The sequence below is a fragment of the Protopterus annectens genome, chromosome 8.part0 (genome assembly GCF_019279795.1).
Source record: "Protopterus annectens isolate FY-2018-M chromosome 8.part0, PAN1.0, whole genome shotgun sequence".
In the NCBI taxonomy this organism is placed as follows: Eukaryota; Metazoa; Chordata; order Ceratodontiformes; family Protopteridae; genus Protopterus; species Protopterus annectens.
In genome coordinates this window covers 522,975,475-522,988,566 of record NC_056741.1, presented here as the reverse complement: position 1 = coordinate 522,988,566, position 13,092 = coordinate 522,975,475, and the positions used below count along the sequence as shown (strand labels likewise).

At 34.4% G+C, this 13,092-nt stretch overlaps 1 protein-coding gene across 1 annotated transcript in view; it reads left to right on the top strand.

The window, feature by feature from the left end:
- The window catches only part of LOC122808315 (medium-wave-sensitive opsin 1-like), a 139,497-nt gene that overhangs the window by 94,499 nt on the left and 31,906 nt on the right, over positions 1-13,092 (top strand). The window contains exon 4 of the mRNA XM_044079282.1: positions 12,062-12,227. Within this exon, the coding sequence (XP_043935217.1) occupies positions 12,062-12,227 (166 nt within the window). The remainder of the gene's footprint in view (positions 1-12,061; positions 12,228-13,092) is intronic.

Genomic DNA, 13,092 nt, shown 5'->3' with positions numbered 1-13,092 from the left:
TTGTGCTTTTACAGGAAAAATGTCACTCAAGGTGTCTGAGTCTGTACAGAGCACTGACAAACACTTGAGGGGCAAGTAATATGTAGACCCTGAAAAGTTAAGGATGAAGTATTTAGGCAGATATTCTGAAGTTAGAAACAAGTCAAGCATTGCTTACTGAAAACAAAGAATTAGCTTGTCAAGAATGATGGAAAGAGGGGAGTCACACACATGGCTACTACTAATGCTGGTGTCACCACAGCTTCACTCTGTTGGGATACAATGCTGCTTTGCTTCTTCTTTCACCAGAAGCAAAATGTTACCACCAGTCCCAAGAAGAGAAGCAGGCTACAGCCTGTTTGGTGATCCACAGTCTTGTTCCAGATGATGCAAGATTCTGTAGGCGTGTAGCCTTTTTCTGGTAGATACTGCAAATAGCAACCAGACCAATCAGGTACGTTAAGCACAGACACTCACTCTCCAACTAGAAACAGTCAGGAATCAATGGACTCTGCTCCTTCTCTCACCAGGATAAGAATATAAGCAGGGATTCCAAGCTGTCACCTATAAAGCAGTCATTAGGTTTTCTGGTAATCAGTAGTCTCCAGGAAATAATGCCCCTGTACTCCTTCTCAAACTAGAAGAAAACAAAAGCACTAATCCCAAGATGACTACTGAGAGGTAGAGTTGGGCAGAGTTGGGTTATAAGTGAAATAAGTTAGGCATGTGCGATGTTTTGAGAAGTTGCTTTACTTTATATATTTGGTTATTATGGAACAGTAGTAGTAGTAGTAGAAGTGTTAATAAAAGCAGTAGTAGACATAATAGTACTAGTAGAAGTTGTAGTAGAAGTAGCCATTGTGAGAGTAGTAGAGAGTGTTTATAAGTGATGGTTATTGTTATTGTGTCAGAAGATAATGAGCGTTAAGGTTTTTTTGGTTGTGTGTGACAGCTGTGCTTAGGAGTAGTAGTTGCTTTGGTGGTGGAATGCAGTGGGGGATTTGTAGAACTTGTATTAGAGGGTGGTTTTGTGTAGAGTATACCTGAGAAGTGTGGAATATTGTTTGGTATTTTCTAAGGATTAATAGTTATGTTACAAGTAATAATAAGTTAGTAGCTAGATGTTGAGTTGGGAAAGAACAGTTTGCAGTTAGTTTTCTGATTTTGAAAGTGGGTTTCTTTGTTGTCTGAATTATGTTTTAAGAGTGTGTTGCTATAAAGAGGTGTGGGAATTGATTCTGAATTCTTCTGATTGTTTCATAGTCTATCTCATCAATTTAGGAATAATATATAAAACTCTCTTCTTTACAGTTTTTTATCCCTTACTAATTTAATTTCCTATTTTCCAACATGGATGCATGTTTATTCAAGAGAGCGAAGACTAGAGAGACTGTAGTTATGTGAATGGAGAAAGAATGGTCATAACAGATTGTTGTATTTAATTGTGTGAATTCTTTCTCTAGATCACACAGTATTTTCTTATTGTATATAATCAGAATGTGCATTAAATCACATCCAACATTTTCAAAAAGGCAGAAAGCCCTTGACATAAGGGACTATTGGGGATCACATTTTTTGTAAATTTATAAATATGTAATCCATTTGGAACCTGGATATTTCATATGCCATGTTCAAAGTAGAAATTATCCTACACGAGTGATTCATATTTTTATTTGTTTTTGTCAAACTGCTTAATATCATCCGATAAAAATATAAACCATTTGAGCCAGAATTATTACCAACTATTCCATTATCAAGTGGAGTCAAGAGTTCAGTAAACATAATTTTGTTGTCGGTATTCTTCCTCTAAAAAGTTCTAGTGTTATTTGCATTGTTCTAAGCAACTGTATTTCTGAAGGTAGACATAATATTCCTCTTCATGTCTGGCAATGTCTGTAGAGAAATTCCACTGATAATGTCTTCCTCAAATGGATTTCTATCAATCGCTGCAGAGGTTCTAAAAGACCAAGATATGAGAAACAAAAATTAACCAGATACTAATATCACAAACTAAAATGACAGAATGAGAATGAATCATAAATGGATGAAAGAAAAAACATGCTTTAGTGATTCTGATAAGTATTTTTGTCATAAATATAACCCTATTGCTTGATGCTTTCTCCAGGTTTGTCTACATGTTCTAATGGGGTAACTATGATGAAAAAGTGATTAGCAGTAAAGCAAGCATATCATTTCATCTGTTTAATGAACATATTAATGGACATATATGTGCTATCAAATTAAGAACATCAATAGTCCTTTATATAAAAATGTAATTGTTCTGAATTTAGGAGATTTTTTTGTGGTTAATTCTGTCATTTCTAATCAACATCCACAATGAACTAAAAACTAAAGAACTGAAGTAGCAGATTAACTTGAACACAGGATATGCTCCCAAGTCAAACTGAAATTTAAAAGTACTTTAAAAGCACACCTAAGGCAATGCATGCATGTGTGTTTTAAGAGATTTAGAGATGTTCTATGCTGTTTGGAAAACTCTATGTACCACTTCTGATAATTGTTTTTTACTCATGCAGTTGTGATTACACAAACATTTATTGGATAGTTTTAATTTGCATAATTGATGCTGAAGGAGTCTAGTATAGTTAGGATGAAAGCACTAATCCAAGTCATTAAATTATGTTTTTCCTATCATTAATATTGTGGTTATTTTTTTGGTTTATGGTTTTAGTTTGTACCATCGGCATTTGTTTCTTTTTTTGTTTCTGAGATGCACACGTTAGGTGAGTACTAAACTTAGATGGGAACAGAGTATGAAAAAGAGAGCATTGTACTTAAAGTAGTGAGATGACTTCAAAAGATTTAATAGATTTTTCAAACTTTGGTTAAGGAAACACAAAGTTCATGAAGTATAACAGTTGTTGATTTGTTTGTATTTATATATATATAGTTGTTGGACAAGTAAGTAGAATCTCTAGAATCTTTTTAGACTAATGGGCCAAAAGGGAAGAGATTAATCATGAAAAAATATGTAAGTAATACCATCTCTGTTTAATATCCCATTGTTAATGAGTGAAAAAAAAACAGTAGTATTAGACGAGGCCCTAAAACACTTTAAAGCTGTAGCAAATAAAGTAGATTAGTGGAATTGAGAAAAATTCACAAACGCATGTAGAGAATTCTAAAAATATTAGAAGACTTAAGAAAGTCAAGTAGAAATTTTGAATAAATAGAAACATACTGTATCAGTTAAAAGGTAGAATCTTAGTAATCATCACAGAGGAACTGGTTATTTATGGAAATAAGAAAAGTAAGTCAGGAAGCAGAGAAGGCTTAAATGTAGTATCATAAAACATAACAGGATAAGCTACCAAAATAGGTGATAAAGATTTATTGGGGAAATTAAGATAATGTGATATACTGAATATCCAGGAGACATGGTTAGATGATTATGCAGAATATTCAGTTCAAATTTTGTACAATGCCAAGTTTTAACAGCAAAAGAGAATAAATACTGACATAAAAAGGAAAACTGTTGAGATTTGTAAACATCAATCAAGGGCCAATAGACCAGTTTGTGAAGTTAACTCAAATATGTTAGTAGTAAAGATCTGGTATTATGAAAATAACAGGAATATAATAAATGTGCACACAACATCTGTAAAAGAGGATGATAGAATCATATACAACTTCTGGCAGAACATGCAAAATGTATATTGGAAGGTTACAAAAAATGAAAATACAACAATAATAAATGACGACCTCAGCTGTATAGCAAAGTAACATCAGAATTATTAAAGTGTCCTTAAAAATAAAGTGACTACAAAAAAAAAGTGAACCCAGAGAATGAAACTTCAACAGCCAAAAAAAATACATTATGTGATTAGTTTTCATGTGATATAATAATCTTAAATGATAAAGACATACCTAGCCAAAAAATTAAATTTTTAACTAGGAAGAAAGAATATATTATAGATTATTAGGTAGCTCCAATAAATTTCATGCCCCATCAGAAACTAATAATAGATACTAGACCAGAATGTGACCATCTAGTATTAATGATGAAAAGGCAAGACTTGGGTAGAAGGTGTGGAATTAGAGGTTTAGATCAAGGAAGTTAATTTACAAGCTAATAAAAGGAGACTATTTCATTACTAATAGGGCAATGAATAAGTAGTAAATTAAACAAAATTATACTGTGGAGGAGGCTGTTCAGCAATTATATAAACAAAAGACAAGGGGGTGATGCCTCAGACGTAAGACAGAAGGATGTTGGGACAATGGCAGTTTATGATACAAAATGAGATACACAGCAGGGATAAAGAAATGGGAAAGAACATGTCTGAAAAGAGCTATAAGTAAATGGGAATATGAAGAACACAATATAGAAATTATTTAAGGATAAAACATAAAAGTACACTGAATTGAGATGGTACAGAATAATAGGTGTTATTTTTAATAATGTTAGAAGGAGTTTTGCAAGAAATATGATATTTTGCATTAATGTTACAAACAGATAATAGATACACAGAATATTTTGAAGTAAAATTCCTTAACCCCAATTATAGAGGGAAGTCACTCAATAAGTGGGATTGATATCTTTTAGGAGTTAAGATTGGCTGTACCAGTATAGAAAATTGCATAAGAAAGATAAGAAAGATGAAAGCTGCAGGTCCTGATAGAATAAGCAATAATGTCTATCTGCACATTCCCCATGAGATGTTAAATTTAAAGGAAAATAAATGTCCTTCTTCCTGGGCTGGAGGGATCATTGTTCTGATGTCTTTAAAAGGATATACAAATTTAAAGATTAATTGGTCCCTAGCATTTGTGAAACATTCTCTAAATAGCTTTTTTAAATTATTTTGCAGGATTTAAAGGAGAAGTTTGATAAAATACCTTTATTTTGCTGCATTTGCTTATGTTACAAAAACACTGACATTAGATGCTTGCCTGTTGTTACAGAAAATGATTGAGAAATATACTCAGTTAAGAAACAGGCATTGTGCTGTTACAGCAAAAATGACATGCTCAGTTAAGAAACGTACTGTTTCTGTTATTTACTGGCCTAGGATATTCATTTGATAAAATAAGTAGATCAAAATTATTGTAGACATGCTTAAAATAGTAATTTCTGTAAGTTTAATAAATATAGCTGCTGTCCTGTATGGTTCAACTTGAGAGCAAGCTAAGATCCTTAATTTAACAACACAAGTTGAAGCAAATTATAGGGCTTGATAAGGATAAAAACATCAAATAGGAGCAACACACACACACACACACACACACACACACACACACACACATACACAAACATGCACACATATATGTGCACACACATATGCATAAAATATATGTGTATGTATATATATATATATATATATATATATATATATATATATATATATATATATATATATCTAGGGTCTATATTATATAATTGAATGTTTAGCCTGTCGAAACACCTAAATGTTGACAGCTAAACAGCGAAAGCTTAAAACTGCAAACGGCCACTTCAGAGAATTTTTTCATAGGGAAAAAATTTGCTTGCCCGTGAGACACTAAAACAAACTTTCAAATCCTAATTAAGTGGGGGGCTTTGCCCCCCACACCCCCCTAACTAAATATACCAACTCCGGGATCACTCTACATTAGGGAAATGGGCAAATTCACGATAACAGCCAAGCAAATTTTTTCCCTAGGAAAAAGTTCACAGTTTTAAGCTTTCGCTGTTTAGCTGTCAACATTTAGGTGTTCGACAAGCTAAACCTTCGCTGTTCTAATATAGACCTTTTATATATATATATACACACACACATATAATATATATATATATATATATATATATATATATATATATATATATGTGTGTATGTGTATACATATATATATATATATATATATAAATAGATAGATATAGATATACATACATGTGCACACACTAAGTTCGACATATTAATGTTAAAATGCACAGGTTCACGCACTCATGTGCATGCACTGTGGTTACTCCTTGGAACATGCATTGTTAAAAAATAGTGTTTATTGCAGGGAGGCAAGCCCCTCCTTCACCCCTGCTAATTATATTTTTAACTCCAAGACCCCACAATCATTAGGTTATGGGCATATTCCCTAACCCTGAGAGTTGTCCATTTTTGCACAACTGTCAAAAGTGTGCAGTCAATGCAGAGGTTGATTTTACCTATATTTGGACAATAGGAGGTAAACTAAATGTATATATATATATATATATATATATATATATATATATATATATATATATATATATATATATGTGTGTGTGTGTGTGTGTTTGTGTATATATATTTGTGTGTGTGTGTATGTGTGTGTGTGTGTGTGTGTGTGTGTGTGTGTGTGTGTGTGTGTGTGCGCGTGTATGTGCATTGTAACATTCTGAGTCTGTGGACTCTATGACAAATGTATAAAAATGTGGAAATGTTTTGATTTTATGTTTCAGTGATGAAACATGTCAGTTTATATTTCTTTAAGTATGCAAGGACATTTTATTTCAGTAATTGCTAATGGCTAATATGTAGCCAGTCAGAGGCTTTGTTGCAGTAAAACAGAATAACCTGGGAGGGCAAAGTGAGGAGGTTGGTTCCATACTGGAGGATCAATGTTTGTGAGTGAAGGAGGAACTACAAGTATGGACTACGAAAGGGCTCAGCTAGGGCTAATCTGAAGAGTGCTATCACAGAACTTTGATTATGGAAGAGAGAGAGCGCGTGAGAAAGGCCTGGAGAAAGGCTTACAATCCAGAACTGAACTGTGCAGTGCTTGATCCTTGGTGATGAGAATTAGGTCTAGAAGGAAAGCTTAGAGTATGTAACCACATTGTGAATACCCTGGGGGCACATTAATACTGTGTAACATCACCTATGTTCTTATTTTATTATCGGTATAATTACATCTTATTTCTAATTTTTTTTTAAAACTGTTCTACTAGTAATTGTGTATTTATATTTGTAATTGTTGCACGCCAGGACATTAATCTCCAGTTATTCCCATGAGAAATGGACATAGGCTCAGAAGGACTAAGCAGCTAACATATCTGAAGTAAATATAATGTGGTTTGATTTGCTGTCTAGCAGTCATTGGTGTTTAAGGATGGTGTGTTTTTTATTATTTGATCATTTAATTTGTAAGCTAATAATGCATAGGGAATAGATCTGATTACTTTTAATAACACTGCTTCTAGCCCTTTTTTGTTTGCATCAATATGTAGTGTCATACATAATGCTTCATAGGATCATAGGAGGTTACAAGGCTAATGACCCTAGGGCCCTGACAAGCCTAGCCAAATTTTACCCTTATTTCCACAATCAGCACCTATCACCTCTGTCCAAGAGGGACATAGGCAGAACCCCTGGGGTGAACTTACATTTACCTATTCAATCGTCCAGACTGTGTTTGAAGAAGGTCAATGAGGTGATCTGCTTGACATGAAGCAGAAGTCAGTTCCAAAGGTGCGGTAACCCCTGGGAGACAAATCTGACCCTCCAGCAGATTCTATTAATGTCACATACCAGGTTAAGGCCATTAGAGCGAGTAAACCGTGTATCATTTGACTTACCAATATGCAGCATTTTCAGTAAAGCAGAGTCAAAGATTGCCTTATATGCAAGGCAGAGATCACCTCTGAGCAGGCTGTATGAAACAGAATAAAGTGACAAGTGATTTCAGATGGTCCTCATAAGACAGATGCTGAAGACCTTGAATTTTCCTTGTGAAGAACCTTTGCGGTCTCTCCAGTTGCTGCAGGTGTTTGGAAAGGTACATACCAAAAGGGGCATTGTACTCAATTATTGGCCTGATGAGGGAAGAGTACAGGGAGGTATAACTTATTTTTTTCTGGAAGCAATGCCCTTCAGTGTAAGCTCAGCTGTTATGAATCCAATTAGTAGTTCAAAGCTTTTAGCTTGATCCTCTTATCATCTAAAAATTGAAGTCTGTTCAAGTAGCTTTTTTTGAGGTACAGTTATATATGGCTAGTGCAGTACTGTGGTATAAACATGTTGAAGTATGCATGTAAGGAGTGGCATAGCTGGAACCCATCAGTAAGATAATGATCCATGAGTTTCAAAATTACATCAGTTTGACATGTTATTTGTTAATCTTCCAGTCTTGTGACCTCAATCTATGTAACAATTAATCTAATGTCATGTACTCAAGACCAAAATATCATCAATAATAATTCCAACACCTTTCAAACACTCAGTTATAGCAGCAGCTGCAGATAATGGAAGACTTCTGAATCTAATGAAATGCTAAATGATAGTCTCAAAAAATCTTAATCTGCTTGAATACATTGAAGTTACGCAACTTAAAGCTTACTTTATCAAGTTTAATTTGATGACATTCCTGATTAGCATCAAGCATCCATCTCAACCTCTTAATGCAAGAAATGTGGACAGAGCCTATAATAATGTGGGGACAAAGGCCCAAAAATAGGGACAGATTTTAAATACTGCTCTTATAAACTTAGAAAGCTGCTAGAATAACAGGATTTGTGTTAGCATGCATTTTATGAAGGATATGAAGTCTGAAACTCACATATATGTCATTATTTCATCATTATTTAATGCCTTCAGTCCTCTATGATTTGCCAGAAAGCCACAGATTTTATGAGGAACAGACCAAATATACGAGGCAAAAATCTGGACATTCTGTGAAAATCTGTACAGTTGAGAGGGATGGAAGGCTTAGAAAAAATTTTCATTAAGCAGAGTACTAGTTGTTAAGGTCTTGTGGATCTGCACAAACCTAAACTTTGCTTTGCTTTAGAATAGTCACCCATGCTTTTGAGCCATTCAGTCAGCTCTGTTTCATTGTCGTTCCACACACTTAATCTCTTGGTCTGTCTTTTCTCTAAGGCCTATATGTACTCCACATGAATCACTTCTCACTGGCACAGCTTTCAAACAAGTTTAATATGATGCTCTGTTTTCAGGTATCCTTGATCCTCAAAAGGATCCGAACAATTCTCTAGGCTAGGAAATCGTGTTTTTCTTTCTGAACACTGTGTTTTATATTTCTGTACCAGCAGTAACAGTGATATAACATGCACATTATAGTCTCTTCTTTCTTTAAACATTTTGACTGACAAAATCTAAAAAACTCAATTTTATTTATTTCAATTACTTTATCGTTAACCAGGGCTGTGTATGCACTGAGTTCAGCCTAGTACTGTAGTCATCCATTCTGTTTGCTTCTGTGAATATGAATATGAGAAATGTTCCCTTCTCACTGAACTGTTATCACAGAAATGTTTCACTTCTCTATTAATTTTATTCAGCTCCTTTTGACTGTAAGCTTCATTTTTGTCCCATTTACCAGCTGTATAGTCTCAGTTCTCTTAATCATAGCCACATACAAATAGTTCTTATATAGTTGCTTTAACTGAGATTGCAGAGCTACTACTTGAAACACTTGCTTGTACATGTCATTTTGTACACACAGCTGAGCCAGATTTGGCCAATAAGCTTTAATGGATGGCCTAAATATGACAAAAAACACATATACATCTACTTAGGCTGTAGTCTAAAGCAAGCATCCTGAATGTAAATCCAGATGTTATACTGCATTCTACTCCAAGGTCCAGCTTAAACACAACAGCTTTGTCATTTATCTATAGTTCCTCAGGCAAGACTTCTTTAAAACACTCATTCACAGTTTTATTATCAGGTTCTTTTAAAATGCAGTCTATTTTTGCATACCTTGTCTCTTATATTAGCACGCATGGTATCCACAAACTGCATTTCTGTTGTACTCATGAGCAGTTCTCTTTTTAACTGATCATTTGTCTCTAGAAGATTAATATTGTGTTTTTGATAATTCTAGCTGATGTAAGTCATTCTGACATAAGGGCCAACAGCTATGTAAAGACTGCAAACTTGATTTCTACCTTATGTTGCCTCCTTTCATGATTGAAACCACATTTATTTCACTGGTTGAGGTCCTTTGCTGCATATTTATTACCTTTGCTAGCCCAATGGAATATCACATGGAATCCATTTCATTTATATTTGTATTACTGTACATTCTTTGAAATTCAGACTATCCATATTATCATGCACAGAAGTCAAATTTATAAGCTTTTAAATAATCAGTTCTAAATTTTATGCTTGATAATTCAATAGTGAAAGCGCATGTATGGCTTTTTCTGGTGTCATATCTGATTCTCTCAACAATTTGCCTCTTATATGGCTCCTTCTTGTGCTACAGGATAATTTATCTTTGACTAAATAATTACATAGTTGATAAAATTCTCAGGCATGTGCTTTGTTTGCATCGTTTCTGGCATCAATATTCTCTCAGGCACCTTGATTTATGCTAAAGATTAAAGGTTTTACATAGGATAGATTCTTCATTGGCTTACAACATGTCTGTAATTTATTTCTCAGTACTGCCAAAATATTGATTTTTTTTCCTTCTTCAGATTTTTTTCATATATTTATTTATCATTGGTTTATTGGAAAAGTCCAAATGGGACAGAGCCCATTTTCAGCAGAGTCCTGGGGAGAAATGCTCCAGACACATGTCTTTGGAATATGGGAGAAACTGGAGCATCTGGAAGAAGCCCACATGAATGCAGAGAGGACATGCAGACTTCACACAGAATGCACCCAGCTGAGAATCGAACCAGAGAACCTCTTACTGTGAAGTAACAATGCTAACCATTGTACCACTGCACTACCCAATAGTATGCATGTTTATAGTTTTCTGGCCGGTGATAAGAAGAAGCATGACTTGCTGGAAATGATACGATTTGTCATTGAGGACACTCACATTGACATATATCTGATATGTCTAGATCCATGAATTCCAGAACTCTGTCAAGTTCCTCTGCAGCTTTAGAGATACCAATGTTTGAAATAGGAACAACTAGAACAAAAACATTGAAAATAAATATTGTTAACAATTAAAGTTTGAGTTATATGCCTGCAGCTCAAGTCCAATGTGTATTTTCTACATTATGGGACAGAACCCACAGCCTTATAATACTCCTGGCCTGAAAGGCAAGTGTGTTATATGATAAGTGATTTTGCAGCATTAGTGATAAGAACAACATCTGTCTGTTGCTGTGACATTTTTCTTTTCTTTTCAGGTTAATAGTTTGAGTCTGTAACAAAGGTGAGAAACCACCTGTTGAACTATTGTGCTGTTATTTTGCAATTCCATACTAAAAAATGATTTCATACACTATCCGTAACATCACACTTTGGGAAAAATATTTCGTAATGGTACGAGGATACTTCTTGAAATGAAACCCTAACATATAACATTTCTGAAAACCTGACCCTAGATTTATTGACTTTGTCACATGTTCACATTACCTTAACTATAACCTTGTGATCCAGAACTGAAAAATGCTTACCGAATGTTGTCTGAGAGGTAGGCATGGGTTTGAGACAAGTTGACAAATCTGAAAATGCTGAATGACACATCACTGAATCTAACTTTCAGATCAGCAATGAAATCTGACAACTGAACATGAATACAAATCATTTTACAGGCAGAAATCTCCCCCTCCCCCCCCCCCCTTACTCTGTACACCAGCTACTGGATTTTTCGAACTCTGAGGTCATGCATATTTTCAGAGAAGAGGCAATACCCTTGCTGCACCCCCAGTACATATGTGTAACTTATAAATTCATGAGATGATGATTTCAGCAATCAGCTGTGATTCTTTAGTTTTGGATTCAGAAAACTGCAACATTTCCAGTAAGCATGATGCCTAGTATAACCTACTGGGTTGATTGTTATTCTGATCAACATAGCTGCATAGCATTAACACTGAGGCATGCATAAGAGATGTTACAGTTACACTAAGCATTTATCAAATAAAGGGTGTTCCATGGTTTATTTTGTCAGAATTTAGTAATAGTTCATATCAGCTTCATTAAATATATATATATATATATATATATATATATATATATATATATATATATATATATATTAAATGGATTTTGATGTAAAACAGAGTTAAGCTGAGCCGAGGTTGGAATGTTTTAAAGAAATGTCTTTACTTTCAGTAAGGCAGCTTAAAGGGACAGGCAGATGAGATGCAATACTTACTATCTTTTCGTCATTTTTGTAGATACTGGCCTCATGGACTAAAGACTTCTTGTGGTCCTGATGTGTTTAGTGGAGAAGATGCGAATGGAACACAATCGTTCATGATAGCACTAATGATCACATGCTGTATAATACCTCTTGGCATAATTATCCTTTGTTATATCCAAGTGTGGTTGGCTATTAGAACAGTAAGTTTCAAATCTGACTCTTTTTCTCAGTGTACACGTTTAAGGTTTCCTACTCTTATTGCATTGTTTATATCCAGTTGTTCTGCTAGCTGACTGCATTTTATTTTAACTTTACTGTACTGTGATGTCTGCAAACTGTTTAGTATTTTACATGGTTAATAAGTAGCAGACCAAAAATGAAGGCCTGAGTTGTTTCCACAAATGAAAACTGTGCAGGGAACATCATCTCCAGACTGCTGTTTAAGATGGCATTTTATGAAATGTGGATATGTTGCACATGAAACAGTGCCAGTCTGCTGGTAGAAATAGAAGATGCTTGCCATCAGCAACACAAAAGTTGTTTACAGGCTATCCAGCAGGAACATGCTTCTTCTCACACAACAAATAATTTAGTGACATTAGCCTCAATTCCTTTATATAGTCCATGTAGTACCGGAGAACTCTTTTCATGTACAGTGTAGAGTTAATATCCCTGGGACTATGATGGATTTACACAGATGCAGAAGCAATTTCATTATTGATATAGATGTCAGAGATTACTCTGAGCAAAACATTCTCACCAGTTGTCCAGAATATCTTATCTGTATAGTACAGGATGTAACTGTTGCATTTCACAGGGCCTTTGGTTTTGATGTCTTTTCAGTTGAAGCAAATGCTAAAAATAAATTCCATTTGTGAATATGATTTAACTATGAACCTGAGTGGATATGACATTAAGTTAGATATAGCCAGGTTTACATTCTATGCAGAAAAGGCAGCGGTGACAGAAAATGTATTACTTGAATTACTTGAAAGATATGAAATAATACTTCTAAAAACCTCCCTGAGATTGTGGAAGGAGCTGAATAAGTCAGATAAATATGTA